Source organism: Drosophila obscura, unplaced genomic scaffold (genome assembly GCF_018151105.1).
Source record: "Drosophila obscura isolate BZ-5 IFL unplaced genomic scaffold, ASM1815110v1 contig_150, whole genome shotgun sequence".
In the NCBI taxonomy this organism is placed as follows: domain Eukaryota; kingdom Metazoa; phylum Arthropoda; class Insecta; order Diptera; family Drosophilidae; genus Drosophila; species Drosophila obscura.
Genome location: NW_024542736.1, coordinates 9,738,454 through 9,766,402, shown reverse-complemented (window position 1 = coordinate 9,766,402; position 27,949 = coordinate 9,738,454). Strand labels below are relative to the sequence as shown.

Here is a 27,949-nt window from a genome sequence, read left to right as displayed (position 1 = left end):
CAGTGCCAAGTAATATTTTCCTCCGGTCTGACGTCTACAGAATCAATTAGAGTGAAACCATGAATTGGGATACTCCAGAGGGCAGTCCAAAGAGCTGTTGTTTGGTTTTGTGTGGAGCTGCCAAAACAAATTATGTCATCAAAGGAAACGAAAGGGAAATGAAACTGAAAATGAAACTGTGGCTGTGGCTGGGGAGCTGCTGCTCTTGCTGTTGGTTGTGGTTGATTATGATGATGATGTTGTTGATGAGCCCGAGAAGCCTGTTATTAACCGCAATGCCCTTAGAGCCACAAACGAAAAGGAAAACGTAACGGACACGTTGCTGAATCAGCACAAGATTCAAGGTCGTCACCGCGTGACCATTATTTAAAGGGGATATGCTGGAGTTTATTTTGTTTTTGTTGTGTCGGGGAGTGGCGGTTCGACTGTTGTGAAACTCCCTGGCGATCCTGTGCACTGATTGCATGCGACAGCCACAGCCACAGCCAGCCTGCCATCTCCCGTCCATTACCACAGCTGTAACTCTGCCGCACTTCGTTTCGTACCCCTCATTCCGGGTGAGTAACTAACCAACCAGACGGGTCAGCTTTTTGCCTGGCTATTATTGACTTGCAGCCCGTGAATCAGGTTCCCAAACCAATCAAGTAGGTGCATTTTACAACAGTATTACGACTGAAAGATGCCTAATGCTGGGCATTTCTCTTTTAGAGAATATTCTAAGACTACAAGAACTATTTTTAAATCTGAATACAAGTTGGTGCATGGGTGGACATTGATTTTAGACAAGATTATACAAAGTTTGATAGTCATATTCATATTATATTCTTGTGGCATCCATGGCTATTTTTATGTTTCTGGAGGATAACAAACAACTTTGTTTACGCTATTGAAGGAAATTCTACCACATTTGATAATCTTACTAGAGTCCTGCTAAAGCGCAAAAATTCTGGAATATCTATATTGAAATTACACCTTATCTTCTGTTGCATTAAACATAAATACATTACCTTATAGCCCGTAATATACCCGAAAGTGTTCTACTCGTCCAGGGTATGCATATATTTTCTGCAGCCAAAAATTGCACGATTGCATCCCAATCTGTGTGTGTATATATATATATTTATGTATATATGTACATCTGTAGTATATGCAACTGTTTTGTTTCCATGGATGACATGCAGTTTTTTAGGGCCATGCCACCGCATAAAAGAGCCTCTCCATCAAGTGGCTGGCCTTGGTTTGGTCCGACTTCGTCTCTTGAATCTGTCCTTTTTTTTCCAACATCTGCTTGGGGGGGAGGTGGTAGTGGGCTTTTGGGGAATTTCTGTTTTGGATATTTCTCGGAGTAGGGTTGCCAGGCTGCCAGGTTGCCATTAGCATTGCCCTTGCCCAGAGCGGAGCGGAGCGGGACATCGAGATTGCTTTAAGCTTTTTAAGTGCCGTTTAATTGGTTTCAATTTGAGTGTAATAATCGTACTCGGACTCATCGTAGCACTGCCCGAGTTTCGTCTGGGCTTTCGGTTTTTTATGGGTCTGTCTGTCTCTGGTGGAGGGCAAGATCATCTTACGGTGTTTTCGGCACACTCTACCCGGAAAGACACCGACAGCAGACACCTGCCTGCACAGAGGAGCTCCACTGCTGCTGCTGCTGCTGCTGCCGCTGACATTCGTATCTGTGTTAACTGTTAAAACTATCATCTGTATGTGTGTGCACTGGCGTTGGCGTTGGCGTTGACTGCGACGCTTACAGCGCGCGCGGTGCTGCTCGGTCGAGTTAAGTTTCCTTTGGGCCGAGTATAACTTCAAGCCAATTGCCCGCTTCCCATTCAGTTGCCGCTGAGTATTCAACAGATTCAATTCGCGATACGGAAGCCACTCCACAGAAATCCAAGCCGAGTCGTATCCGCACCGAAAGTTCGAACCCTTGGAAGTGAGTACCCCCCCACTCGTAAGGGCGCTTATCGCTACGGCCAATCCTCCATCGAGTATGTGTGTGTGTGTGTGTGTGTGCGTGTGTGTGCAGTGTATATGTGTTTGGCTTTACAATTTACAAACAAAAAATCAACAAAAATATGCATAAGACAATTCAAAGAAACAAAACTGTGCAATGAATGTCTCAATTTGCGTGCCACACATGAGTGGCAGTTACGTGAACAGAAAGTCCATTTCGGGAGGCGTCGTGTGACATGATCATTGTCTATATCTCCATCTACATCGTGTGTGTGTGTGTGTGTGTGTGGAAAATTTAAACAATAGCTAAATTTATGGCTGGAAATGAATGCAAGTGCCCCCAGAATAGAGGCAGGAACCAAAGTGACCGAATGCAAAGTTTGTGTCTCAAGTCTTTTGTTTGATTTGCAAAAAGCAAGGGGAAAATGAGTCTGTGTGTGTGTGTGGAAATGGCAAAGGAAACATATATTACCTCTATTGCAGCCATTGTCCTGCTTTTTGGCATGATTTATTTTAATATGCAAAATTGAAATTTGAAAATATAATTTTTCGAACGATTTTCTGTCGATTTTTCTCTAGAGATTTATTTTGTTTTTGGTTTGTAATTCTATTTAGAGAAGTTGTGAAATTTCGAAAATAATTTTTTATGGCTTGCAAAAAAAAAACTATTTCAAAATACATATACATAGAAAAAATATAACTGCAGCGACTACTTGAGTAAACTACATAAAAATATGTTTATTACATTTTGATTACAAAATCCGTTTCACTAGTGACCCACACACCCAAAAGTAATACCGAAAGACAGGCAATATGTTTATTGAGTAATAAAAAGATCCCCATGAAGTTTCCTTCCCTATAATTTTATCAAATCCCCATTGAGTTGCCTTCATTTTACTAAAACCAAAACCTTCCATTTATGCCTTCCTTTAACATATAACATAACTCCCCATGGTGCTGCAAACTCCTGGGATTGCCACCAATTAAAGAAATACTTGTGGGCACCTGCACATTTAATGATTGGTGCATTTGCTTATTCAAGATCTTTAAAACGCTTCCTGCATAAAAAAAACACTAACTAGCATGGGCGTAAAACTAGAGTGAAATGTTGCAATGCATTTAAAGTACAGAGAAAAGTATGAACGTTGACCCGAATGGCTAATGGCTGGGAATTGCACCCACACACGGATTGCTTAAGATCTTAATGTACACTAAAAAGAAATAAACAAACAGACAGACATTAAGCAAACAGACTCGACAGGCACTTTCCCAAAAAAATAATATTATTATTATTAGCAAACAAACAGGGGGGGACCGACAAATGGATGGACTGCTAACAGCTAACAGGTCTTTAAGCTCATTGCTATGTTTACCAACAGCCCAAACAGATGATACGAGCATAGCATCCAAGAGGTGCAAAAGAGGCAGCCTCTCGTACCCTCATCTGTGAGGTGAGGGCAAATAGAGACTACGAACTAGTAGCTAGTACAAAAATCCCAATTGGCCACGCCAATTACATTCGGCTGGTCAACATACAGTCACTGCCACTGCCCACCGATCCGATTTTATTTCATCAGACTCTGTGGCATTGAAATAGAATATGTCGCCGGAGTAGGTTAGACAAACAAAACGGCCAAACCACTTGAGCAGGGGGGGAATTCAATCTTGAAACTTGTAATGTCAACTCATAGCGAATTTGCTTTGATCACAGATCATCCGGAGTCCGCAGAGATCACGTAGCCATGGAAATACTGCGAAGCGATGCCGGTAGCGGCGAGTCGGAGATTGCCAAGTTCTATGCCAACAAAACGATCCTCATCACTGGAGCCACTGGCTTCATGGGTAAAGTTCTGGTGGAGAAGCTGCTGCGCAGCTGTGGGGATCTGAATGTCATCTATCTGCTGATACGCACCAAGAAGGGTCTGGATCCCAGCGTGCGGAAGGAGCAATACTTCAAGTGTGTGGTAAGTGCCCTCCCCTAACCGCTAATCTCCTCATCCCCATCGTATCCACCACATTAAGTGCTGTTAATTGTGTAATTTATTGGCTCGTTAATAGTTGCCAATCACAGGCACTCTCTTATTAGCGGCTACCGGGGTTGTTGTTCTCAAGGGAACCACGTGACGTATGAGTAATTCTTCTTCTGCCTGAGTGACTCCAACTACTTGGATGTGTCAGACAACATGTAATTCCCACTAATAAGGAACTAAAAAAATATTAATCAGCAGGCGGCATTCGCATTCCCTCCTACATATATCGATACGGAGACTGACCGCAAGAGAAGAATTTTTATTTTATATTCCGCTGGAAATTTTCAACTCATTAACTTACCAATAATTGCAGGTATCACGACTGAAATTTAACGAAGCAAAAACAAACAAAAAAAAGCTTATACATTCCCTTGCTCTTTGCGTAAATGGTGTAATTAGCTATGGTGTTAAAATTACTCGGAAGACTAAAGTTAATCTTAAATTGTTTAGGGCATGTGGCACAAAGTGGCCTTTGAAATTTGATTTGAGAGAGTAATTGACTAGTGAAATATTTAAGTACATACTCGTACTATTTGTAATGTATCTTATTGATACAATTATCCCTGTGTGGCATCTAAATTGTTGCCATCATTATGGGTCATACATAATGATACGAATATCCCACTCAATCCCAAAGCTTATCCCATTCATTAATCGACCTTGTCCCATAGCCATAATTTCCTCTTTCAACTGCTTTACAGCACCCAAAACGTGCTCGAATAATGAGCTTTTGGTGCTGTAAAAGCAGTTGAAAGACGAACAATTATTGCACGAAGTTATAAAAAATAAATTCTATATAATTTTATGCCATTGCTGGAACCACAGCATCTGAACTAATATATCGTTTGCCCTCCATTCGGGGGAAAACTGTGACGAAACCCGCGACTCCCCCAAAGTGTTATTACCAAATTATCGCAGCACTCAAATGTACAAAGCGACCCACTCATAGACATTTAGAGGTGCAGAGACAGAGGCAGAGACACAGACACAGACATAGCCATAGCCACCATCCATGGCGTTTATAAGTCAAGGTGATCATTATTGCTTGGAAAAAAATTCGGAATTACAATGACTTTTAATTGCTGTTACACCAGGCCCGGCGCTCCAACCGCCGACATGGACCATTAGGCAGGCGATTCTAAGCAGTCGGACAGTAGCCCAAAAGCAGCCAAGAGATCCAACTGCAAACTCCAAATTGCAATTCCAACGCCATGACACTTAATTAATGTGTCTGAGGGTCTGCTGCCCCTGTACCCTGCACTCTGTACCCTGCACCCATGTACCCTGTAACAAAACAGATGTAAACACATTTGTCTGTTTTTTTTTTTTGTATTCATTTCAGAGTTTTAGCAAGCTGCTGGAAAAGAATCCCGACATTGTGGACAAGGTGCAGGTGGTAAAGGGCGATCTGCTGGAGCCGGACCTTGGCCTGAGCGCCAATGACATCAACACACTCGCCTCCAATGTGGAGATTGTGTTCCACTGTGCGGCCAATGTGCGCTTCGACCAGCCGCTGCGACCCATGGTGCTGATGAATGTGGTCGGCACCCTGAAGGTGTTGCGTCTGGCCGAGAAGATGAGCAATCTGCAGTCCCTGGTGCATGTGTCCACCTCGTACTGTCAGTGCAACGAGAGTGTGCTGGAGGAGCGCGCCTATCCAGCGCCACAGAATCCCTTCTCCATTATCGAAATGGTGGAAACAATGGACGATGCCGCTCTGGCGGAAATAACACCCAAGTAAGTAATAAATTAATTGCAAAAATAATTAGAATTTGCAATTTATAACCCAAACTGCATCGATTTACTTTTGCTTTTCAGATTATTAAATGGCTTGCCCAACACGTACGCTTACAGCAAGGCACTGTCCGAAGATCTAATTTGCAGATACAACACAAAGCTGCCCATTATCATCACACGGCCCTCGATTGGTTTGTTTCCAGATGATTAATTGCCTAATTGCTTTATACTTAAATTATGCCCTGCACCCGTTGCAATTTTGCAGTGACGGCGGCCATTAGCGAACCGCTGCCAGGATGGATTGAGGGCGTGACCGGACCCACTGGCCTGATGATTGGCGCCGCCCGAGGCGTGATACGATCGATGCACTGCAATCCGGACTACGCCTCCACCGTGATACCTGTGGACAAGGCCATCAACGGGTTGATTCTGTGCGGCTATCAGCGCGCCAGGGCCAGCAGCCAGGAGAAGGCGCCCAGCAAACGGCACGAGGTGCAGTTCTGTAACCTGTGCATCTCGAAGAAGGCCCTCACTTCGTGGGGCGACAGTATTGAGACGGGGCGTCGCTTCTTTTACGAGACACCGCTAAGCTTCGCCCTGTGGTATCCCGGCGGATCCATCAAGAAGAACTACTACCATCACATGTTCTGCGTCATAGTCTTTCACTATCTTCCTGCCTACTTCATTGACTTCTTGATGCTGATCTCTGGCCAGAAGCCCTTGTAAGCTCTCTATGACTCTATAATTCGGCAATCCGCAATCCAAGTATTCCCATTTTTCGCAGCCTGGTGAATGTTCAGCGCAAGGTGTCGATGGGTCTGAAGCTGCTGCAGTACTACACAACGAAAGACTGGGAATTCCGGAACGAGCGATTCCAGCAGATGAGCAGCCAGCTGAATGCGATTGACGAGGAAATGTTCGACACCTCTGTGGGCCAGCTCAATTGGGAGACGTACATCAGCACCTACATCATGGGCATGCGCACCTACATTATAAGAGAGAGCCCGTCCACGCTGCCGTATGCCCGCAAAGTGTTGCGTCGCCTCTACATCCTGGACTGGGTCGGCAAGCTGCTGTTCTTCACGCTCACCTTCTGGTTCTTGTGGACACACATGGACGGCTTCGTGGAGAGCGGTGATGCCTTCATACGATCATCCCTTAGCAGTATCTACCACGAGCGGAACAACACCATACATGCATAAAGTCTTTTTTAATAATGTAAATCAAATATAGGCCCCAAGATTTTTCTTGTTTTTAAGTTTATATCAAATGATCTGGTTTTATTATTCAAATTTGAATTTTAATTTCAGTTGGGCACTGGTTCTTTTGTGAACCGAACTAGTTCGATACTATATATCTGTAGCGAGAAAAACAGGGCTGGACTTGGTCTTAAATACCAAAATATACCTAAATACCAGGGCTGATACACAATAAGCGCGCGCGTGCAATTCAACGTCAAAAACTGTTCATTTCGGTGGCGGTTTCTGAGGTTTCTGAGGTCACTTGAAAAAACAAATCAAGTGAAATATTTATTTTTCCAAATATTAAGACACATTTCAAATTGACCGCCAAGCTCAATTTAGCGCACCAAAAATACTAACATTTTTCGCTCTCAATTCGTGGAGAGTTTGCAAAATTTGCTCTCAATTCGTGGAGAGTTTGCAAAACTCGCTCTCAATTCGTGGAGAGTTTGCAAAATGCTCTCTTTTCAGTGGAGAATAGAGTGTTTTTTTGGAGACTTTCCCCTCATTTTCGTGGTGTGGCAGCATGTTGCTGAAATTTTTCCCATACAAAATCAAATGTATCTTACGGGAACGCGTATGGAATAAAGATTCATTGTTGCGTCATTCCATACGCGTTCCCGTATGATACATTTAATTTGTATGGGAAAAATTTCAGCAAAAAAATACAGCCAATCCAAACATATCAAAAGCGCAACGGCTGTAGCTCGATACTATCATGATAGTCGCAAAACCGTCGATAGTAGAGACTAGCAGTAAAATATCGATACTATCGATAGTGCCCTCGATGGTTTGACACCTCTAGGACTTGGTCTTAAATACCAAAATATACCTAAATACCAGGGCTGATACACAATAAGCGCGCGCGTGCAATTCAACGTCAAAAACTGTTCATTTCGGTGGCGGTTTCTGACTAGAGCGAACGTTGTTGAGCACATAGTCCAACAGCAAGCAGCAGTCAGCAGAGCAGAGCAGAGGAGGAGAGTAGAGCAGCAGAGAAGTCTAACCCAGAATCGAGTGCGGTGTTTTGTGTGTGTGTTTTTGCCATGTATCACCTGAAGAGTTTGGCCCGTCAGGGCGCCTTGCGCCAGCAGGAGCTGACCACCCTGGTCAAGGCACTGCCCACCGCTGCGCTGCAGGCACGCGGCTATGCCACCGAGCACCAGATTCCCGACCGCCTCAAGGATGTGCCCACTGCCAAGGATCCCCGGTTCTTCGACATGGTCGAGTACTTCTTCCACCGCGGCTGCCAGATCGCCGAGGAGAGCCTCATCGATGACATGAAGGGCAAGCTGACCCGCGACGAGAAGAAGCAGAAGGTGAAGGGTATTCTCATGCTTATGCAACCCTGCGACCACATCATCGAGATTGCATTCCCCCTGCGTCGTGATGCTGGAAATTACGAGATGATTACCGGCTACCGTGCCCAGCACAGCACCCACAAGACGCCCACCAAGGGAGGCAAGTACCAAATAAAATCCAAATCCAAAATCCTCCCCTCCTCCTCCTCCGGCCAACTGTTGTTGGTTTGCAAAATCGATTTTTCCTCGGCATTTCCTGCGATTATTTCTGGCCTTTTTCCTCAAAAATTATGTAACCGAACTCCGCGCGCGCACACTCCTCGCCTCGCGTTTCTGTCTTGTTTACGTTGGCACAGTCATAGATAGGCCCCCCAGCCCAGACCAGCCCCCCAAATCATATCGGCAATCCTCTCTCATGGGTTACACGTGTTGCCATTTGATTTGCAAACCCTTCAAGTGTTGCAGCACTTTGCTTACCCCACCCCCACCATCCCCAATGCAGAATCGCCAGATGTCTTTTCTATGATGACGGTGTCTCCTCCCTCCCTTTTGCGCCTTCTTCTTCCGTTCCTCGTTTTCTTTTCACACAGTTTATTATTTTCGAGCTTGGCGAATTTTGTACGTACGCCTTTTGTCCGATGTTTTTGCTGTTTTTACTGTTTGTTTCTCCTTTTGGCTAGGTTCTATTTTTAATGTTTTTTTGCTGTTGCTTTTTGTTTTGCTTTCTAATTGAAATTAGAGCACCGCACCGCACCAACCAGCAGACGAGCAAGTCCAACGGTACAGTGGTGCGAGTGTTGGGCAACGCCCCCCAAAAATAGGTTTGTTCCGTTGTCAAGCACAAAAACCTTTATGTTGGGTCTCACGTACTCCTAAAATAATTATGGAATCGCTTCGTGAGCATTTAAGTGCTTATCAATTGTTAGCTTGCTGCCAAAAATACAAAAAAAAAAAAACGTAAAAATACTTGACGGGAGTCTTATCTGACCTTGGACTGCTAAAATTTATACATATACATATATGTATATACTATATATTTCATATGTGTATACTTTAATACTGAAAACGAAAACAACCCGAAAAAATAATTCTTTGCACCGAGGCAGAATATTTGTTGGTTGTTTACGATTATTGCCACGATTCTATCCACGCTTATTACTCTCATATTTAATGTCAGCATAAGAGAGGTTTCCTTTCCGTTTATGATCTTGTTTTCGATTTGCCGTAATCGATCATGTGGTCTGCTGTAAACGGTGTGGTGTGTGTGTTTCTAGGTGGACTTTTGCCGAGGTCTTGTTAATGATTCACTTAAATACGATGGCATCGAGACTCGTATAAACCTATTTTAGTTGCAGCTGCGGAGGTGCTAAAAGTTGTCTGCTTTTATTTGGTTAGTATCAAATGGGGGAATAGACTTTTAGTTGGCATTCCCCATATGTATTATATTTGCTCTAATTAATGTTAATTTACGCTGCTGCCTTTTCCATTTAACTCTTAATTGTTTAATACATTCTGCACACATTTTGGTGTTCAATTCGCATTTAAATGCCGCTCCGCTCGCCGCTCCGCCTGTATGTATTTCGTTTCATTTCGCGATTCTTCCATGCCGGTTCTGACGTCTGTTCAAAAACAGGTTTGGTTTGAATTGGCTTTATAGGGTCTGTCTGGGGAGTGGACTGGGGACTGGAGTAGGAGATCTCTGGGCTCTGCTGTTCACGTGATGGTCACGTTGTGCCAAAAAAAAACAGTGAGAGAGGCGGTGAATGATGGATGAATGCGTCACATGCTGTACGTATCCAATGTACCCATTGGAGACTGGTCGAAACTGATTCGATCTGGTCTCTCTCTCTGGCTCTCTCTGTGGCACTTTTCATGTCGTTGAACCACAATGAACAGACCAATGAATAGACAATTGATGGGCCCCTAGTCCCAGACAGCGGCTTTCATTTCATTGCTTTCATAACTTGTAATTGCCTGGGCTTTCGTATCGATGAGGGCTGCTGCTCTTTAGAGCTCTGAGCTAATCTCAGAAAAATACTTGGCTTTAGTCGCGACTGGGAGGGGGTGGGCAGGGCACATCTACTGATAGTCGTGTATGTGGTAATGTGTCCAAAGTGTTTGCCCCCATAGCCTGTGGAGTATGTACATATGTCACATGTACTTCGTAATGCCCCAATGTAAATATCATTTCGCTCGACTATTTAGCAGTTATCTTATTGACAAACACGTTCTCCTCTCTCTACTACTGTTTACTTCCCCTTGAGAGTTTTGCTCTGCTCTCAAGCTCTCAAGTATTCAAATTTGTGTCAAATCGTGTACCAATCACACAGATATATACAGTGGATATTGCTTTTAGAGCTAATGATAGATCGTTTTGCTCCCAGAGATCTTTCACTGTAGTTCTTCCAATTGAGAAATTAACTTGTCACGAAATCGAATGTTAGGTCTCCCCACCAAAAATAACTTTGCTGGGGGTACAGGTACAGCCCGCAATTCTGATAAGCGTTTATTTATGCGTCATTTCCTGCCCCTATCTTATCCAAGCCAATGCTCGGGGAGATCTTGGTTGGCAGTTGTCGAGGCCACCAACAGAAGATTTCGGAGAGGCAACAACAGCCCAGCCCACGCCAGCAACAGTTTTGCACTCAACAAACATCATATGGCGCAAAATTCTGGTCAGCTGACCAGGCGCGGACCGGACAGGTTTGGTCTATGCGAGAGATTGTGCCGACGCCAGAGACTGTTGCCAATGGGGGGTATGCTATTGATGGGGCTGCTTATAGACGTGGCTACACACGATCGAGCCCCCAAATAAGTTATCGCACTGATTGTATAAGCACGAGCATACACATGCACATACATACATATCAATTAATAGCTATAGAGAACTACATATAGCATTAATAGATTCCTATGGCGTGGTATAAAATGATATGTCAGCTGTAGTTTTTTGCGAAACAAATAAGAACAGAAAAACAAGTGGACCGATACGCCCTGTTTTTTGTTTGCCTGATAAAGCCGGTTGCTAATCGTCTTGAGAGCATACTCCATATGTATTTCTGCTGCTGTTGTTTTCGGTTTCCTGAAGGTAAAAAACATAATATGAACGAAAAGAAAGGCCCCGAACCCAGCGGTGAGGTGAGGCTAAGGTAAATAGAGTTTCGGCGTCGCCAATCTTTTTCGCTGTCGTCAAGCGCGAGCCGCGGGTACAGTCAGCTCAATTTTGCCTCTGTCCCGATCAACGCAAGGCGATTCGGGGATCGGCTTAGCGCTTACTCAGCATAAAGTCAAAGAGCAGAGGAAGAGAACAATTAGGAAAAGGGTGTCCGTCCAGACCTTCAGATACCTGCTATCCATCCACAACGACAACTCTTGCGAGTTTTACCAAAAATAAAGATCTGAAATATTCTTAGATATGGATTTTAAATCGGTGTATTATTATAACTAGATATTTATTTATCCCGAGTATTTTATAAGTATTTGATGTATTTGATGTATTTGATTTCAAAGATTTTCAGTGCATAAAGTTCCCAAATTCAATTTATTTTAAATACAACTAACTCTTAATGGACTAACTCTTAATTAAACTAAACATTTGGCTGCTGTTTATCTAAATTATAAAGCCCCAAACATCCATAGAAATCATATACCTCAAGCACCCCTGAAATGAAACAATGGAATAACAAAATGTAAGGAGTAGCAGCTAAGGGCGCAATAGAATTTTGTAGTTGGCAAATTTGCACTCTCATTGAATTTTTTGTTGCTTATAGAACTTCTGTTCTCAGAACAAACACAGTTTCACAGCTGATAAAGCAATGATCTCATTGGAATAATGATTTTTTGTACTGCTCGTAAATGTCACCAAAAAAAAAACCCCCGCATAGCAACCGCAAATGAGGCGGCGATTCAAAAATCATTTGTGCTAATTTTAGTTTTTATAGTTTTGTTTTTTGTTTTTTTTTTATTTGGGGGCTCGTCCAACTTGTCGACAAAAGGAAATCCATAAACTGAAGCCAATCGATGGAACTTGCACATTGCGGTGCCGCAAACGCGAGACTTTTTATCGATCCATAAAGTTGGGTTTGGGGTCACTTTGCTGTTGCAAGTTTTTACAATGGATACTTGAAAGCTTGTTAAATTCGAATTATGAACTTACAGCCAAGTACGTACACAAAACACACAAAGAGCCATTCGGGTGTCATTATCTAATCGGCAATTTTCTTAAGAGATATCTTTATTTGTTCGCCACACTTCGCCACACTTAAAATTCTGATAAGGTCTATTGGGGTTTATGGGGTCTCACTTTTGGGACATTTGGGAATGTTGTTGCGACATCGGGGGAAAGGTTTCCCCCATGCACCGATTTCTGGGGCACGTGACGTGCGTTGGCAGCCAAGAAAAATTCTTCTCTCTGAGTCCACGAAACTTTTGCTTTCGGCCAAGAATTCTTGTAGTCTGGTTGATATTTTTAGCACATGTCTATTGGATTTAGGCCAAAAATGAAAGCTGCAACACACTCCTCCCCCCCACCCCCATCCCCAGGGTAGAGGGCTGTACTTTCAAGGTTTCACGAAACGAGCTAAACCAACACCTGTCGTATACGTAATATGCTCATCTGTTGTTATGCAACCGTTTCCGTTCTGCAATTGTTCAGGTATCCGCTTCTCGTTGGATGTGTCACGCGATGAGGTGAAAGCCCTGTCCGCCCTGATGACCTTCAAGTGCGCCTGTGTGGATGTGCCATTCGGCGGTGCCAAGGCTGGCCTGAAGATCAACCCCAAGGAGTACTCCGAGCACGAGCTGGAGAAGATCACCCGTCGCTTCACCCTTGAGCTGGCCAAGAAGGGCTTCATTGGACCCGGCGTCGATGTGCCCGCCCCCGATATGGGCACTGGCGAGCGCGAAATGTCGTGGATTGCGGACACCTATGCCAAGACCATCGGCCATCTGGATATCAATGCTCATGCCTGTGTCACCGGTAAGCCCATCAACCAGGGCGGCATCCATGGACGTGTCTCGGCCACCGGTCGCGGCGTCTTCCACGGTCTGGAGAACTTCATCAACGAGGCCAGCTACATGAGCCAGATTGGTGAGTAGTATTTCATTGGTGATATCTGAAAACGAAAAAAAAGGATTTTATCTACATATATATTTCTTTGACCATTAGGCACCACCCCCGGCTGGGGCGGCAAGACCTTCATCGTCCAGGGCTTCGGTAATGTCGGCCTGCACACCACCCGCTACCTCACTCGTGCCGGTGCCACCTGCATCGGTGTGATTGAGCACGATGGCACTCTGTTCAACCCGGAGGGCATTGACCCCAAGCTCCTGGAGGACTACAAGAACGAGCACGGCACCATTGTGGGCTACCACAACGCCAAGCCCTACGAGGGTGAGAATCTGATGTTCGAGAAGTGCGACATCTTCATTCCAGCTGCCGTTGAGAAGGTCATCAACAGCGAGAATGCCAGCAGAATCCAAGCTAAGGTAAGCAGCAGAACAGAACAAAGCTTTATGATATGCCAAATACAATGCTAATCCCCGTGAAATTATTGATAATTTTTAGATCATTGCCGAGGCTGCCAACGGCCCAACCACTCCCGCTGCCGACAAGATCCTCATTGATCGCAACATTTTGGTCATCCCCGATCTGTACATCAATGCTGGTGGTGTCACCGTCTCGTTCTTCGAGTGGCTCAAGAACCTCAACCATGTCTCGTACGGTCGCCTGACCTTCAAGTACGAGCGCGAGTCCAACTATCATTTGCTCGGTAAGTCTATCCACTGATCCATCTATGGAACAGCCGCTATACATTTGCCATTCTGCTCATCATCTAACTATAATTTTTCATCGATCGATCGGTTTATGGTTTCTTACGCTAAAACCTTTACAGAATAGCCACTGCTCTATAAGCATTTGCTCTTCCCAGTTTGGTTACCATTTGGTTTTTTTTTGGTTTTCTTCCAAAATTATCTCTTTTTTTCGATAAACCACACCACCAAACCACACCACCCTATCCAGAGACTCTAAGATTCTGGCTTAATTTTTAAATATCATCTAAGTAATTCGTTGTTTATTCTATTTCTTCTTTTTCTGTTTCTCTATCACCAATGTAGCCTCAGTCCAACAGTCAATTGAAAGAATCATTAATGACGGTACATTATTATTATTATTAATAATTCTTTTCGCTTACACCCCCCACCATCCCCTCTGTACAGTTTCTTAAACACTCTGTACCTGTACCTGTATCTGTTATCTGTAGCTTGATCCTTTGATCTTTGGTATACCTTTTTGTTTCTTTCGTGTATCGTGTTTGATTTTGTTATTGCATTTATCCTCATGCCCCCGCAAGAAGATTTATAAATACCATACTAAGATCCATTATACCTTCTGCTTTAATCCTGCTTCCATCCCATATATTTCTAACCAATTCTGTGTAGTTTTATCCCCTAAACAATTGTCTATCTGGCATGTTGCAATCTCAACTAATGGCTGTTCTCCCTCTCTCCATTTCTCCATGTGCCTGATCATATTATAGAATCCGTGCAAGAGTCCCTGGAGCGTCGCTTCGGTCGTGTGGGCGGCCGTATTCCCGTCACCCCATCTGAATCGTTCCAGAAGCGCATCTCCGGCGCCTCTGAGAAGGACATCGTGCACTCTGGCCTCGACTATACCATGGAGCGATCGGCTCGTGCCATTATGAAGACGGCCATGAAGTACAACCTGGGACTGGACCTGAGAACCGCTGCCTATGTCAACTCCATCGAGAAGATCTTCACCACATACCGTGATGCCGGTCTGGCCTTCTAAGCGCCAGCGGAAGAGACGAGCCCCGCAGACTCTTAATTAATTAGTTAATAAAGCATTCGAACTCAAGGGCAACAGCTAATGCTATTGCTCCATGCACCGCCGTTTTTAGATGAACTAAATGAAAACAAAAAAAATGTCACAAACTAAAATGCAAAACAAAAACCAATGTAATTTATAATATAGTACGGCAAATGGAGCGCTCGTGCCGGAAGAAATTCGTTTTAAATCGTTTTAAATCAAATCAAAGCAAAACAAACTTCGCCAGTGCTCTCGTGTTTTGTATTAAGTTGAACAAGTTGCGAGCTTATTATTGTTGATTTTTATTCTGTAATTTTTAAGTTGATGAACGTCCAACTGAAGCAATTGCATTTTCAAATATGTATCGTAGCGTATCGTAATGTCACGCGCGTATCGTACGATCCGTTGCTCCGTTGCCGTAACATTTAAAAGAATAATCAAATATACACAAAAATCTAAACTCTACAAAAAACCAGTGCGTACATCTTTAATTGTCTTGGCTGAATCACAATACAATACAAATTTGTTAGTCTCATCATTGATATACATATGCATATATACATACATATATATATACATATTTTTGTATATGTACGTTTGATTGGAATGTATCAAAATGATTGGTTCTATAATACTATAAGTACACTTTAGTGGGCAGATAATTGTAGAGAAGGGGGGAGGGGATACAGCATCAGTATCGTATAAAAATTGGAAGATCTACATATTACGAATTTCAATTGTAAAAACTCTTGGGCTTACTAGCTAAAGGATAAGGCTGTAAATGTCTTGTGTGCATATCAACGTAGTGCTACCGAATGGTTCAAATGGAGAGTCAAAGCGTCAATGACTTGGGGAACAACTGCTGCTTCGCATAGTCATCGATCATCTCCATGAGTAGGTCCCGCGTGAGGCGCGGGTGCTGCAGCACATAGCCAAAGTCTTTCAGTTTAGTGTTATCCAAGTAGAGATGCTTGTGATGGAGCTGCTCCTCGTCGAGGTATGGCGTTAGCGGGGTATTCTCAATGCCGTTGCGTTGACAAATCTCTGCCCAGGGTGCCATATGCTTGTCGTTGATCTCCCCCACCGTGTCCGTGGGGTAAAGCTGAACAAAACGAAACGATTGATTGGGTTTAACCAGCGCTTGGGTCTGAGCATGGCAGAGATGGCACCTACCTTGGTCAAGCTCGACATGACAATGCCAAAGTAGTCCACATTGATGTTGAAAATATCCACCAGCAGGTTGCTGATGCTCCCCTGCGTTGATGCTGAATCATCCACAATGTTGTAAACCTGGCCATTGGTTTTGGGACTCTGCGCCAGTTGCCAAATCGCGGCACACACATCCGATACGTGCACCGTATTCAGGCGCATGGCATCGTTCCAAAGCAGTTTCATTGTCTCGTTGAGGTATTTGTAAATGGCAGCGATTATAATGCGCGGCACTGTGTATGTGGGGTTGAATGGAATGGAAGAATGGGTGGGCAAGTGGTTAAGTTTCAATGTTGTTTGCAAATTGTACAAAATAATTATCGACTATCAATGCGACGCTGCGACTCACTTAAGTAGCGCTTATCGCCAATGCCATAGACAACGGGCAGGCGTACCACTGTGTAGCTGAGATCGTTAATGGCTGACAGTTCCTTTTCAACCTTCAGCTTCTGCTTGGCCACACCCGTCCAGGGCTCCAGTTTGCAGTCCTCCTTCAGCGGCGCCTTGTCGCTGCTGTTCACGCAGCCAGAGCTGAGCTCCACATAGCGCTTGACCCGCTGTGTGGCCGCCTCATTGGCACAGTGTAGGCTCAGCTTGAGAATGCCCTCCTTGTAGACGCTATCGTCTTGATTGGCACGCGTCTCGGCCGCACAGTTGATGACCACATCCCAGGCACGGCCCGTCGTTGGGTGTGGTGCAAACGCCAGCCTGACTGAGGCTGTAAAACACAAAAGGGATCCAAAACCAGTTTAAGTCGCGTACGTGGTGGTGAGCGTGTGCGTGAGAGCGCTAGGGCTGGGGCTGGGGCTGTTACTGTGACTGCAGCGTTGCATTGCCTTTACTTCCGCTGCAGTTGGAGTTGCAGCAATATTACATACCGGCATTTATTAAGTTGGCGCTGCAAAACTCAACTTTATCACTCTCAAAGGCCCTGGTCTGCTCCTCGTTCAACCAGGCCATTTGTGGCGGCGTCTTATCAGCTATGCGTATTTCCTGCGACAGTTCATTGTCCAGCAGATAAGTGAGCAAGTTGCGCCCAATGAATCCGCAGCCTGCAAGCACCACCATTAAGAAAATTAGCATTGCCAGTGCAGCGTTAGTCAGGTCAGTGATAAGCGGAAGCGTAGGCGTGGGAGGTCACTTACCACCCAAAATCAAAACAGTAGGTTTCTCAGACATGCTGCACACTCCACACAGTCCACCAGAATGAGTCAATCGAATCGTATACGGAAGATATACACAATATACACAAGATATACACTATATAATTTTTTATATGCAGCGCTGCCGCGCTGCGTCAGCGTGACCGTGACGATAACAATAAAAAATACCATCCGGCCAAAAAATAAATACCATTAAATACCATTTCAGTTTTGAGAAATACCATTTAAATACCATACTATAAAAAAACCAGGGCAATTTGGCGATCAACCCAGACTTAACCCACTTAACACCCCTCTATTTATTATTTATTTAAACAATCTGGCTTATTTAAAGCACAACCATTTATTGGATTACTTATGAAAAAAGGCTTAAGCAAAAAATCAAAATGAAAACGGAATGACACGTTTTAAGCCATGAGTATGGATGTTGTGTTTCGATACGCTATGTTCTTTAATTTACCGAGAAAGATCGTAGAGGTTGGAAAATGTATTCATTCAGCGTCCTTTAATAGAGTCCCCACTGGATCTTTTATCCTCCCTTGTTCTGAATGTCGTACCGATACGACTGTTTCATGTGACCAAATGCAGTACAACTGACATGGTCACACTTATGGCTTGAAATCCCGCGGCCATCATTGCGAATCCGCCATTTTGCGTAAAGCGCGCTGCCGAAGCACAATTTTTTTTACTTCAGAGAAAAGTAAGTGAATTTCAATCACGAAATTTTGTCCCCCATCATTGTGAATAATCTTACAGGAAATATTCTGCACGATGCCGGGTGTTACTGTGAAGGATGTGGACCAGCACGTTCTAACCAAAGTGCTGTCTGCTTTCTTAAAAAAATCGGGCAAGATTAATGTGCCTGAACAGGTGGACTACATTAAGACGGGCAAGTTTAAGGAAACGTCACCGACTGAACGCGACTGGTTCTACACTCGTTGTGCCTCCATAATGCGGCATCTGTACTTTCGTAGTCCGGCTGGTGTAGCCGCCTTCACCAAGGTGTACAGTGGCCGCAAGCGGAATGGGGTGCAACCATCAAAGTATTGCCGCTCATCGGATGGCTGCATTCGTATGGTAAGTACACACTTACCAAAACTCATAAAGTAAAAACATTTTCATTGGAAAATTGGTTTGCTTGAAGGCTTTTCACGCACTCGAAGCGGCACGCATGATCGAGAAGCATCCAGAGGGGGGCCGCAAGCTTACGCCCACTGGACAGCGGGACTTGGACCGCTTGGCCAACCAAATTGTGTTCAAGCAACGTAAAGTCGAGGATAAACCAGTAATCTGTATTGGAGACGATTAGAGCTAAATACGGCCAGGAATATAAAATAAAATGATTTGCGACTTTATTCTTAACATGCATAATGGGGGACGAAATGTGAGTACAGCAAATGTTAGCTGGTCCACAAATCGCACGACTTCTGGTTGGGTGGCACCTTGAAGCCACGCACTATTACATCCGACTGCCACCAGCCGCCACTCTCCTCAGTCGTTTCGCCACATTCCAGCTGCTTACTGCAGTCTTTTTCGGTGCTGTCCAAATGCATTAGACCCAGATCTCGGTAAATGGCCAACTCCTGGCAGCATCGCAGTGCGGCCGGTGGATTATCACTGGCATACAAGAGGTGCAAGTGCACATTTTTGCAGCAGCGCGGCAATTGACTCGGGATGGCTTTTGGAACGAGACTTGTGTGTTGCTGGTGCACTCCAGGCTCGTTGGCTGTCAGCAGTTCCAGCTCCAGAAACACATTCGTAGCTGTCAGCTGTGTGGAGAAGATGGTATAGAGCTCTTCGCAGGTCAACAGTCGGAGCAGTGCCTGCCTTATGCTGTCTTCGGACAGGGCATGGTTCTCGTAGTGATGGTGCCGGGCTATGGATGCGTGGGGGATGTGCAGAGTGTAGGCTTCCGTGGGCAAGAAAGTATTCGACCCAAATAGAAATCGTAGGCTCTTCACTTTCGAGGACTTGAAAGCTTGCCGAATGATCTGAAAGGAGCGTTGTGTTGTAATGGAATTTCTCTAGCACAAATATGCCTCACCTCTCTCATGTCACTGATGGATTGCCTAGTGGCCTTGGCCTTGGTGCGCTGCTGCTTGACCTGATAATTGGCAAATGACTCCTGCTTGCTGCATGGCTGCGCCTCGTCCTCCCATTTGTCGATGCAATGCTTATACATTTTGTACACGAAGGGAATCTGGCTGCGTTGGTAGAGCAGAAAGTCTAGAATGCCATTCACGAACTCCGCCGCAGTGCCCGTTGTCAGAACAGCTACATTGTCGAGCCTGAGGTCGATGTTCTTGACATTTTGATCCATTACAATCCGGATAATACGAAAATTTAAAATAAAAACAAAAATGCGCGACAGAAACAAAAACAAATTCTGGGGGTTGCCAGACACCAGACAGTCGCAACATTTAAATCGTGACTTGTCACGAATTGTCACAGAGCAGTTGCAACGACGGTCCAAAAAATTAGTTTGAAAATTAAAAATAAATTTAGATCAATCAAATAAACATATGCAAGGATTTAACCTTCAGAAATACACGAAATAATGTATTTTCTTATACAAAATCGTGCTACCAGACATTTTCATTTCATGCAGTGTGCCCGCACTGATATCGCAGCCGCAGCCAACTTCACATTGGCTATGACTGGTAAAAATCTGTTTGTTGCCGACAACATAAAAGAAAAAAGTGTATTGTATTAAAAATCGAAGACCACCAAATACAAGCTACTCAAAATGGTAAAGTGCAGCACATGCCCTCATGGTGCAACCTCATCAGTAAGTTAATTGGTTATGCTTGTGCGTTTCAGGGACAAAACCAATCGGCCCAGGGGGGATCTAGTGACAAGAAGGATGACAAAGACAAAAAGAAGAAGTACGAGCCACCAATTCCGACTCGGGTTGGCAAGAAGAAGCGCCGCGCAAAGGGCCCCGATGCGGCCATGAAGCTGCCCCTGGTGACGCCCCATACGCGTTGCCGCTTGAAGCTGCTCAAACTGGAGCGCATCAAGGATTACCTGATGATGGAGGATGAGTTCATTCGCAACCAGGAGCGTTTGAAGCCCCAAGACGAGAAGAACGAGGAGGAGCGCTCCAAGGTGGATGACCTGCGCGGCACACCAATGTCTGTGGGTAATCTGGAGGAGATTATCGACGATAATCACGCGATTGTGTCCACCTCTGTGGGCTCCGAGCACTATGTTAGCATTTTGTCGTTTGTGGACAAAGATCAGCTGGAGCCTGGATGCTCGGTGCTGCTGAATCACAAAGTGCACGCTGTTGTGGGTGTCCTCAGCGACGACACCGATCCCATGGTTACTGTCATGAAGCTGGAGAAGGCCCCACAGGAAACCTATGCAGACATTGGTGGCCTGGACACTCAGATTCAGGAAATCAAAGAGTCTGTCGAGCTACCGCTAACGCATCCCGAATACTACGAGGAAATGGGCATCAAGCCACCAAAGGGTGTTATCCTCTATGGCCCACCAGGCACAGGCAAGACCTTGCTTGCCAAGGCCGTGGCCAATCAAACTTCGGCCACGTTCCTGCGTGTTGTCGGCTCGGAGCTTATACAAAAGTATCTGGGCGATGGCCCCAAGCTTGTGCGTGAACTTTTCCGTGTGGCCGAGGAGCATGCTCCCTCCATTGTGTTTATTGACGAAATCGATGCCGTCGGCACCAAGCGCTACGACTCGAACTCTGGAGGCGAGCGCGAGATCCAGCGAACTATGTTGGAGCTGCTCAATCAGTTGGATGGCTTCGATTCGCGCGGCGATGTCAAGGTAATCATGGCCACGAATCGTATTGAGACGCTCGACCCGGCGCTTATACGTCCGGGACGTATCGATCGTAAGATCGAGTTCCCACTGCCCGACGAGAAGACAAAGCGACGCATTTTCACCATCCACACGTCGCGCATGACCCTGTCCACAGATGTGAACCTCAGCGAGCTGATCATGGCCAAGGATGATCTCTCTGGCGCCGACATTAAGGCTATTTGCACAGAAGCTGGTCTCATGGCACTGCGTGAGCGCCGCATGAAGGTGACCAACGAGGACTTTAAAAAATCCAAGGAGAGCGTCTTGTACCGAAAGAAGGAGGGCACGCCCGAGGGATTGTATTTATAAGTTACACTAACACACACGAAAATATATGTTCAGTTAATTTTGATAATTCCCAATCATATACATTAAAACAGATTAACGCTAGAATCCCTGGATACGAATAAATTCGCAGTTATTGGCAATGATGCGGCACATTGACCCAATAAATCGTCTATATAGGTGTCCTGTTTTCCCGAGACCACGTTTAAGGGCTCATTTTGATGATCCAAGTATTTAAAGTGCTGTTTTTCTGTGGCTTTTGCCAGTCTCAGCTCTTTGTATGCATCCTTTTCTTTTAATAACTTTTCATCATCCTTTGTGCCAGTTGCTGCAAGTGTGTCGAAAAATGAGCTGAATTTGGCCAATTCCAGGCCAACTTTTAGTCCATCCGCATATCCCTGATCGAAGCTAGTTTGAAAGACCCGCTCCCGTCCATCAGCAACACCATCCGCATAGCTTATCTGTTTGGAAAAAGAGTATCCTTTAATTCGTATACAAATTTATGAGTGTCAGCTGATTGTCACTCAAGTTGGCAGCGCCATGTCTGTCTATGGCGTGTCTGTGTTTTTACGTACCTTTTTCAACTTTTTCCTGAACGCGCTGGTAATTTGTCGAGCTTACCACTTTAAAGTCGAGTTCCTCATCAGAACTCGATCCCTGTGACATTATTGGAAATCCAAAAGGTGGCCAACAACTCAAATATCACTTCAAAACTGCAATGAACATTTCCCACACCACACCAGTGCTGCCAACTTTTCATCAGGAAAAAACGCCAATGGCCAAGAGACAAATAAAACTGAAAATTTCCAGAAATAAAGATAAATAAAATAAATAAAAAATAAAATATATGGGCTTACTATTAACTTCAGTGTTAACTCCATTAACTCATCACAGAATGCTATTGGGATGTAAATGTGGCAACTTAAAACAAAGCAGAAAAAAGCCAAACGCATTTCTAAAAAAAGCCAGAATTTCCGCTTCCCGCAGCTGGTTTACAAAACAGCCGATTGTACGGGAAAAAAGCGGACTTGGCAGCACTGCACCACACTTGGTGCCGGGCCACAACCATTCGCTACGAACCGTTTGTTTTGGTTTTTACGCTAAATTTGCTTTTAAAGATCCGAGACCTCTTCATGGCCGCTGAGGTGGCCCAACTGTTGCTGTCGGTTATCCAGGGAATACCCGCTGGGGCCACCAATGATGATCTCACCAAGGCCCTATCCGATGTGTCGGCAGCCACCCGAGTCGAGGGCCTCAACATATTGCTACAACAAGGCGGCATCGAGATCCTTAAGAAAGGAGAGAAGCTGGTCTATCGTGCCAAGGATCCGGAGAAGAAGAGCGCCCTGCCAAAAGATGCAGACAATGAGGAAAAAATCGTCTACGGGATTGTGGAGGAGGGCGTGAACAAGGGCATTTGGATACGAGACATTCGGATGAAGTCGAACCTGAATATGACACAACTGAATAAAATTCTCAAGAATCTGGAAACAAAGAAGCTAATCAAAGCGGTTAAATCTGTGAATGTAAGTGTATAGTCCATTCTGTTCTACGCTTAAGCATTAGCATCTATAGTATACCAAGTTCATTCGTTTTAGGCCAGCAAAAAGAAAGTTTATATGCTGTACAATTTGGAGCCGGATCGATCCATTACAGGCGGTGCCTGGTACCAGGATCAGGACTTTGAAGTTGAGTTTGTCGATGTCCTCAACCAGCAGTGCTTGCGCTTTCTGCAAATGAAGCGCGAGAATGCGGAAAAGAAGCGTGACGGCCCCTTGGCGCTCAAGCAAATGTCATGTTGCACCGTCAACGATGTCCACAAATTCATATCGGATTTGGGCATTAGCAAGGTGACCCTAGACGAGGATGATTTGGAAACCATTCTTAAGACGGTTGTCTACGATGGGAATGCGGAGCGCATAATGCAGCAGGATGGTTCCTATGTTTATAGGGCCATTAATTTACCCCTCCCACCGACTGGGTTGGTTCAAATGCCCTGTGGCATATGTCCTGTAATCAAGAATTGTTCCAATTGTGGCGATGTGACAGCCATTAAGTGTCAATATATGAAAGAATGGTTGGAGTAAAGAATTTAAAGAATTTAATTTTTGGTTTTTTGTTTCTTTCTTTAAAGAAGAGTCGAAGAATACATTTAACTAATCATCAGATTTACACATTTAAATATGTAAAGTTCCAAATATTTCCCAGCTTTAAGCCTTTATGAAATATCCGTCATAGGTTGAATAATCCATTAATTGTATTACTTTTCATCCAGTTTAAAGACTGACTTCGATGTATTCTACATTATCTGCGAGCACTGCATCGGACTCATTTGCCGCTTCTGCGTAACCAATTTTAAATGCCTTTTGTTCGCCCCTTGTAATTTCATTGAATTCGCAACAAAATTGGTCTGCAGCCTCGGGCGGCAGGGAAATTAATAGACCGCCAGATGTTTCTACAGATTTGCCAGCAAGTAATTTTGTGCTTTGGTCGACTAGAGTACTAAATTTCACAACATTTTTGATAATTGGCAATTTGTTGATCTTGAATAAGACTTTCTCCTTTTGGAATTGGGCGAGGTTCAAGGCATGACCAAGTAAACCAAATCCCGTCACATCTGTGGCACAGTGCGCCTGATACTTGTGCATTAAGAGAGCAGCGTTTTTGTTCAAATACGACATCGACTTCACTGCCATTTCAAAGGTCTCGAGTATCTCGCTATCTGTGAACTGCGTTAGCAGGATTTTGTGCTTATCAGTCTGATTAACTTGCCAAATATGTGCATTTGTCGCCAGCTGGGTTCCCAGTGGCTTTGTAAGCACCAGAGCATCTCCCGGTCGCCCATTGGATGGAAATATGATTTCGTCCTTTAGGCAGACAGAAGTCGCTACGCCGCCAATGATGCACCAAGGATTTAGCTTCAATTGCCTCAGCTTCAAGTTAATTTGGTTATATCCGTTTGTGGCCAATGCTTTTCGGAACCCTTGTATGATTAATGATGTAACAATATCACGTTGGTTGTTCGTAAACTCCGTTGATACACTTATTATCATCTCCAGCGAGTCAATTTCTGTCACACCAACGGCGTATAAATCACTCAAGACATTGGCAAGCGTGATGCTTCCCAATACCTCCGGATCATTTACCAATGGATAAAAGAAGTCGACAGTTTGTGCTAGCAAATATTCTCCTCCTCCGTGCCGTTTGAGTGGTACAACGGCACAATCCATTCCAGCGCCAATGTGGTGCTCATTTTCATTTGCGTTGGATTGAACTATTTCGGTTCCCCTTAGGTACTTTGTGAGTACATCCTGGGGGATTTTACAGCCTCATCCTCGGAGGGTGGAGAAATTGGTAAGTTGAAAATCGCTCTCAAGTCCATGTTTTTCTGGTCGAAACATTTTGGTAGCGTAGCAGCAGGAAGGTCTGGCCTGCCCGGTCGATGGAAGTCGGAGACGGGGGTATGGTAGACGTAGTGGTTATTTTGCCATTCGCCACGCAACTCGGTAGTATATACGTGGCTGTTGAACCTGTGATCAGTGCTGTTAACTTTTCATCAGAAAAAAAGCCGTTTCTAACTTGAACAAGAGAAAAAAAAAAAGCTGAGAAATTCCATGAAATCCCTTAAAAAAAAACGTAATGGGTTCACTAATTTAGAGTTGTTACAGTATTAGCTCCATTTACTAATCATACCTTATGAACATATTTCGATAGTATGCTTAAAACAAACCTTCCAACATTAAAAAAAAGCGGAAAAAAACAAAACGCATTTCTAGGAAATCCGAAATTCCCGCTTCCCGCAGTTGGTCTTCAAAAACAGCCAGATTTTCGGAAAAAAAGCGGAATCGGCAGCACTGATTCTGTGATTGTCAAAACGAAAATTCCGACAAAAGGCTACGAAACGAAATTAAAGTCAAGTGAATACGTATTAAGAATGCAATAATTGTGTGTGAGTCTCGTCTCCCCTAGGCTTACACAAGTGTGCTGGCACAATAAACCCCCAGGTGCAATAATTCTCTGCGAAATAAAAGCTCCGCTGACCTGCTAGAAATGGGTCTTTGCAAGTGCCCCAAACGATTGGTCACCAACCAATTCTGTTTCGAGCACCGAGTGAACGTCTGCGAGCACTGTATGGTTCAGTCGCATCCGAAGGTACATATGCTCATTCCACACACTACACCATAAAATGTATTTCGGGGTCTAATCCGCAGTGCATAGTGCAATCCTATCTACAATGGCTGCGGGATAGCGACTACATTTCCAACTGTAATCTGTGCGGGACCTCGTTAGAGCAGGGCGAGTGTGTGCGACTGGTTTGCTACCGTAAGTGGTGCCACATCAATGCCGGATTTTACCACTAATGACACTCGATTCTCAAATTTGTAGACGTCTTTCATTGGGACTGCCTGAATGCTCGTCAAGCCGCTCTGCCTGCCAACACTGCGCCACGCGGCCATCAGTGCCCCGGGTGCAGTGTGGAGATATTTCCCAACACCAATCTTGTCTCGCCCGTGGCGGATGCCCTGAAGAACTACCTGGCTCAAGTCAACTGGGGTCGCAATGGCCTGGGCCTGGCTCTGGTAAGCGGCTAAAGAGATATTATTCGCCGACTATTGCTAATTATAATGCTCTCCAAAAGCTCTCGGAGGATCAGAGTAGCAGTTTGAAGGCCATCAAGGCTAAGGCGGCCGTCAGTCAGGCGGCTGTTAGCAATATGACCAAAGTGCATCACATTCATTCCGGCGGAGAGCGGGAGCGTGCGAAGCCAAATGGCGGGGATGCCTCAACTCCACATTCCGTGCTCCTAATGGATGCATTTAATCCACCCAGCTCGGGCGACTTTAATGGTGTGTGCAACAGAATTTTCAATGTTTTGTGACTAATAGCATTCTGTTCATTGTGATCCCACAGCTAGCAGTAGGCGACCATTGCTGCCACGTCAGTCGCCCATTGGTGGGACGGATCGCGATGACAATAAGTACCAGCGTCGCACGCCGGCCGAGCTGTTCTCGCGTTGGACGCGTCGCTTCTATGCACCATCGTCGCGGCCACCGTGGCGACGCACTTGGTTTCTGGTGATCAGCGGCATTCTGGCCTTTGTCATGTTCATCTATCTGTTGGCATGGATGGGACGCAGTGGCTCCAACGACGGCCTGGACGAGAGCTGGAACAATCCGAATCCGCAACCGAATCACTACGAGTAAATTATCCGAGGAAAGTGTTATCCACGTGCATACGTAGTCTCTTATCCAAAGCATACAACCCTCCCCCTCCCGAAAGAATACAACTTTTACAGATATTTATATAATCTTAAATTCCAACGACAGAAAATAATACACATATTTATGTATATATAAAAGAAAAAAAAACTAATACAGTATTTGTTTAGTCAGAATGAGGTTTCAGAGTCTGCACTCCACTTGCCTCTCTGCGTGCCTTTGGCGCCGTCTGCTGCATACGCTTGGGCGCATCCAGGATCTCGTCGTATTCGTGCAGCTTCTTGGCCAGGAAGTACATCTCGGCCAGGGCTATGATGAGGGCCACAATCACGCCCAGCAGGATGCGAAAGCCAAAGGGCAGGGGACCAACCATCAAATTGACGCCAAAGAAACCAAAGGTGAAACCAGCAGCCACAGAGAAGACGAACTGCAACACCGCAATGATTTGCTTGTTCAGGCTTTTAACTACAAGAGAAGAGGAGAATTAGGAATTGCTCAATTTGAGTTGTCATCTCTACACACTTTGATAGGCTATGGTATCCTCTGGATAATGCTTCAGTCCTGCATCCACATTCTTGGTCATCTTGTGGTACTCGCGATTGTGCTGCTCAGCGCGAAGGCGTTCGCAGCGGGCCTCCAGCTCCGGGTTACGTGGCTTCATTTCATTTTCTGGCAATACCAGATCCGATGACTCGATCAATTCATAGAGAAAGAGATTGCAAATGCCATCTTTGCGCAACTGTATCAGAGTATCATTTAGCCAGTGCATGTCAGTCAGGTATAAGACATTATTGTATTCCGTCGGGGGTTCAGCATCATCTTCCTTTATCTCCTCGGATGACTTTTGGCCTTTGGCAGCCTTCTTATTCTTCTTGCCAGTCGGTTTGGCTGCTGGCTCTGGTTCCTCGGGCACATCGGCGCAGAGTCTACGCAACAGCGCTCGATCAATATTGGGGCGTTTAATGTTCAGCTCTTGCTCCTGGACAATCTGTGTGCTCAAAGGTAAAGTGTAGCCTTCGTTCTTCATCAGTTTGGCGACATTTTCCGGAACCTTTCTGAAGTGCTCTTTTTGGGCATCCAGGAACTCCAAAAGCGTCACCGACGGCACAAGGCGCACCCGAGTGTCTACGATTGTTGATTTGAGCATTTTAGGGCGT

At 44.9% G+C, this 27,949-nt stretch overlaps 11 protein-coding genes across 12 annotated transcripts; 6 read left to right on the top strand and 5 right to left on the bottom strand.

Moving 5' to 3' along the window:
• The first annotated feature begins 1,821 nt into the window (after positions 1–1,821).
• On the top strand, positions 1,822–6,979 carry LOC111069387 (putative fatty acyl-CoA reductase CG5065). The gene is made up of 6 exons (XM_022359425.2): positions 1,822–1,930; positions 3,662–3,914; positions 5,323–5,717; positions 5,799–5,908; positions 5,983–6,439; positions 6,502–6,979. The coding sequence occupies exons 2-6, from the start codon at positions 3,693–3,695 to the stop codon at positions 6,917–6,919; spliced, it is 1,602 nt and encodes a 533-aa protein (XP_022215117.2). The 5' UTR covers positions 1,822–1,930; positions 3,662–3,692; the 3' UTR covers positions 6,920–6,979.
• An 860-nt stretch (positions 6,980–7,839) lies between these two features.
• Positions 7,840–15,553, top strand: LOC111069386 (glutamate dehydrogenase, mitochondrial). Of its 2 annotated transcripts, XM_022359423.2 has the most exons (6): positions 7,840–8,419; positions 12,914–13,348; positions 13,427–13,746; positions 13,826–14,030; positions 14,377–14,415; positions 14,799–15,553. In XM_022359423.2, exons 1-6 carry the CDS (start codon positions 8,005–8,007, stop codon positions 15,068–15,070), a joined length of 1,686 nt encoding a protein of 561 aa, XP_022215115.1. In that variant the 5' UTR covers positions 7,840–8,004; the 3' UTR covers positions 15,071–15,553. The 2 variants fall into 2 exon arrangements, with proteins under 2 accessions (XP_022215115.1, XP_022215116.1); XM_022359424.2 differs by lacking the exon at positions 14,377–14,415.
• LOC111069388 lies at positions 15,545–17,582 on the bottom strand. The gene is made up of 5 exons (XM_022359426.2): positions 17,443–17,582; positions 17,176–17,349; positions 16,647–17,015; positions 16,262–16,530; positions 15,545–16,190 (listed from the first exon to the last, which is right to left on the bottom strand). Exons 1-5 carry the CDS (start codon positions 17,474–17,476, stop codon positions 15,921–15,923), a joined length of 1,116 nt encoding a protein of 371 aa, XP_022215118.2. The 5' UTR covers positions 17,477–17,582; the 3' UTR covers positions 15,545–15,920.
• Positions 17,583–18,071: 489 nt separating this feature from the next.
• LOC111069453 (40S ribosomal protein S19b) lies at positions 18,072–18,815 on the top strand. Its single transcript, XM_022359527.2, has 3 exons — positions 18,072–18,160; positions 18,217–18,537; positions 18,605–18,815. Exons 2-3 carry the CDS (start codon positions 18,232–18,234, stop codon positions 18,767–18,769), a joined length of 471 nt encoding a protein of 156 aa, XP_022215219.1. The 5' UTR covers positions 18,072–18,160; positions 18,217–18,231; the 3' UTR covers positions 18,770–18,815.
• Positions 18,791–19,936, bottom strand: LOC111069450. Its single transcript, XM_022359520.2, has 2 exons — positions 19,505–19,936; positions 18,791–19,451 (listed from the first exon to the last, which is right to left on the bottom strand). The coding sequence occupies exons 1-2, from the start codon at positions 19,778–19,780 to the stop codon at positions 18,861–18,863; spliced, it is 867 nt and encodes a 288-aa protein (XP_022215212.2). The 5' UTR covers positions 19,781–19,936; the 3' UTR covers positions 18,791–18,860.
• Positions 19,937–20,060: 124 nt separating this feature from the next.
• LOC111069443 (26S proteasome regulatory subunit 4) lies at positions 20,061–21,741 on the top strand. Its single transcript, XM_022359514.2, has 2 exons — positions 20,061–20,209; positions 20,281–21,741. Exons 1-2 carry the CDS (start codon positions 20,207–20,209, stop codon positions 21,595–21,597), a joined length of 1,320 nt encoding a protein of 439 aa, XP_022215206.1. The 5' UTR covers positions 20,061–20,206; the 3' UTR covers positions 21,598–21,741.
• LOC111069456 lies at positions 21,622–22,369 on the bottom strand. Its single transcript, XM_022359530.2, has 2 exons — positions 22,150–22,369; positions 21,622–22,034 (listed from the first exon to the last, which is right to left on the bottom strand). The coding sequence occupies exons 1-2, from the start codon at positions 22,237–22,239 to the stop codon at positions 21,660–21,662; spliced, it is 465 nt and encodes a 154-aa protein (XP_022215222.2). The 5' UTR covers positions 22,240–22,369; the 3' UTR covers positions 21,622–21,659.
• A 173-nt stretch (positions 22,370–22,542) lies between these two features.
• LOC111069448 (probable DNA-directed RNA polymerase III subunit RPC6) lies at positions 22,543–23,675 on the top strand. Its single transcript, XM_022359519.2, has 2 exons — positions 22,543–23,099; positions 23,172–23,675. The coding sequence occupies exons 1-2, from the start codon at positions 22,707–22,709 to the stop codon at positions 23,658–23,660; spliced, it is 882 nt and encodes a 293-aa protein (XP_022215211.1). The 5' UTR covers positions 22,543–22,706; the 3' UTR covers positions 23,661–23,675.
• Positions 23,658–25,056, bottom strand: LOC111069445 (selenide, water dikinase 2). The gene has a single exon (XM_022359516.2). It carries the CDS (start codon positions 24,972–24,974, stop codon positions 23,850–23,852), a length of 1,125 nt encoding a protein of 374 aa, XP_022215208.1. The 5' UTR covers positions 24,975–25,056; the 3' UTR covers positions 23,658–23,849.
• Positions 25,057–25,419: 363 nt separating this feature from the next.
• LOC111069447 (zinc finger protein-like 1 homolog) lies at positions 25,420–26,925 on the top strand. Its single transcript, XM_022359518.2, has 5 exons — positions 25,420–25,725; positions 25,785–25,896; positions 25,960–26,153; positions 26,213–26,420; positions 26,485–26,925. Exons 1-5 carry the CDS (start codon positions 25,624–25,626, stop codon positions 26,775–26,777), a joined length of 909 nt encoding a protein of 302 aa, XP_022215210.1. The 5' UTR covers positions 25,420–25,623; the 3' UTR covers positions 26,778–26,925.
• On the bottom strand, positions 26,881–27,939 carry LOC111069446 (transmembrane protein 199). Its single transcript, XM_022359517.2, has 2 exons — positions 27,315–27,939; positions 26,881–27,257 (listed from the first exon to the last, which is right to left on the bottom strand). The coding sequence occupies exons 1-2, from the start codon at positions 27,937–27,939 to the stop codon at positions 26,959–26,961; spliced, it is 924 nt and encodes a 307-aa protein (XP_022215209.2). The 3' UTR covers positions 26,881–26,958.
• Between the last annotated feature and the right edge of the window lie 10 nt (positions 27,940–27,949).

Bases quoted from the DNA above. Each gene is read 5' to 3' on its own strand.
- LOC111069447 (XM_022359518.2), top strand. From the start codon at position 25,624: ATGGGTCTTTGCAAGTGCCCCAAACGATTGGTCACCAACCAATTCTGT. The intron at 25,897-25,959 runs GTAAGTGGTGCC...TCAAATTTGTAG, and splicing joins TGTGCGACTGGTTTGCTACC to ACGTCTTTCATTGGGACTGC. The intron at 26,421-26,484 runs GTGTGTGCAACA...GTGATCCCACAG, and splicing joins CAGCTCGGGCGACTTTAATG to CTAGCAGTAGGCGACCATTG.
- LOC111069388 (XM_022359426.2), bottom strand. From the start codon at position 17,476: ATGTCTGAGAAACCTACTGTTTTGATTTTGGGTG. The intron at 17,350-17,442 runs GTAAGTGACCTC...TGGTGCTTGCAG, and splicing joins TACTGTTTTGATTTTGGGTG to GCTGCGGATTCATTGGGCGC. The intron at 16,191-16,261 runs GTAGGTGCCATC...CGTTTTGTTCAG, and splicing joins TCATGTCGAGCTTGACCAAG to CTTTACCCCACGGACACGGT.
- LOC111069456 (XM_022359530.2), bottom strand. From the start codon at position 22,239: ATGTCACAGGGATCGAGTTCTGATGAGGAACTCGACTTTAAAGTGGTA. The intron at 22,035-22,149 runs GGTACGTAAAAA...TTTTCCAAACAG, and splicing joins TTCAGGAAAAAGTTGAAAAA to ATAAGCTATGCGGATGGTGT.
- LOC111069387 (XM_022359425.2), top strand. From the start codon at position 3,693: ATGGAAATACTGCGAAGCGATGCCGGTAGCGGCGAGTCGGAGATTGCC. The intron at 3,915-5,322 runs GTAAGTGCCCTC...TATTCATTTCAG, and splicing joins AGCAATACTTCAAGTGTGTG to AGTTTTAGCAAGCTGCTGGA. The intron at 5,909-5,982 runs GTTTGTTTCCAG...GCAATTTTGCAG, and splicing joins CATCACACGGCCCTCGATTG to TGACGGCGGCCATTAGCGAA.
- LOC111069453 (XM_022359527.2), top strand. From the start codon at position 18,232: ATGCCGGGTGTTACTGTGAAGGATGTGGACCAGCACGTTCTAACCAAA. The intron at 18,538-18,604 runs GTAAGTACACAC...GTTTGCTTGAAG, and splicing joins CGGATGGCTGCATTCGTATG to GCTTTTCACGCACTCGAAGC.
- LOC111069386 (XM_022359423.2), top strand. From the start codon at position 8,005: ATGTATCACCTGAAGAGTTTGGCCCGTCAGGGCGCCTTGCGCCAGCAG. The intron at 13,349-13,426 runs GTGAGTAGTATT...TTTGACCATTAG, and splicing joins CAGCTACATGAGCCAGATTG to GCACCACCCCCGGCTGGGGC. The intron at 14,031-14,376 runs GTAAGTCTATCC...TCACCAATGTAG, and splicing joins GTCCAACTATCATTTGCTCG to CCTCAGTCCAACAGTCAATT.
- LOC111069446 (XM_022359517.2), bottom strand. From the start codon at position 27,939: ATGCTCAAATCAACAATCGTAGACACTCGGGTGCGCCTTGTGCCGTCG. The intron at 27,258-27,314 runs GTGTGTAGAGAT...CTTCTCTTGTAG, and splicing joins GGATACCATAGCCTATCAAA to TTAAAAGCCTGAACAAGCAA.
- LOC111069448 (XM_022359519.2), top strand. From the start codon at position 22,707: ATGGCCGCTGAGGTGGCCCAACTGTTGCTGTCGGTTATCCAGGGAATA. The intron at 23,100-23,171 runs GTAAGTGTATAG...CATTCGTTTTAG, and splicing joins AAGCGGTTAAATCTGTGAAT to GCCAGCAAAAAGAAAGTTTA.
- LOC111069450 (XM_022359520.2), bottom strand. From the start codon at position 19,780: ATGGATCAAAATGTCAAGAACATCGACCTCAGGCTCGACAATGTAGCT. The intron at 19,452-19,504 runs GTGAGGCATATT...CGCTCCTTTCAG, and splicing joins CCATCAGTGACATGAGAGAG to ATCATTCGGCAAGCTTTCAA.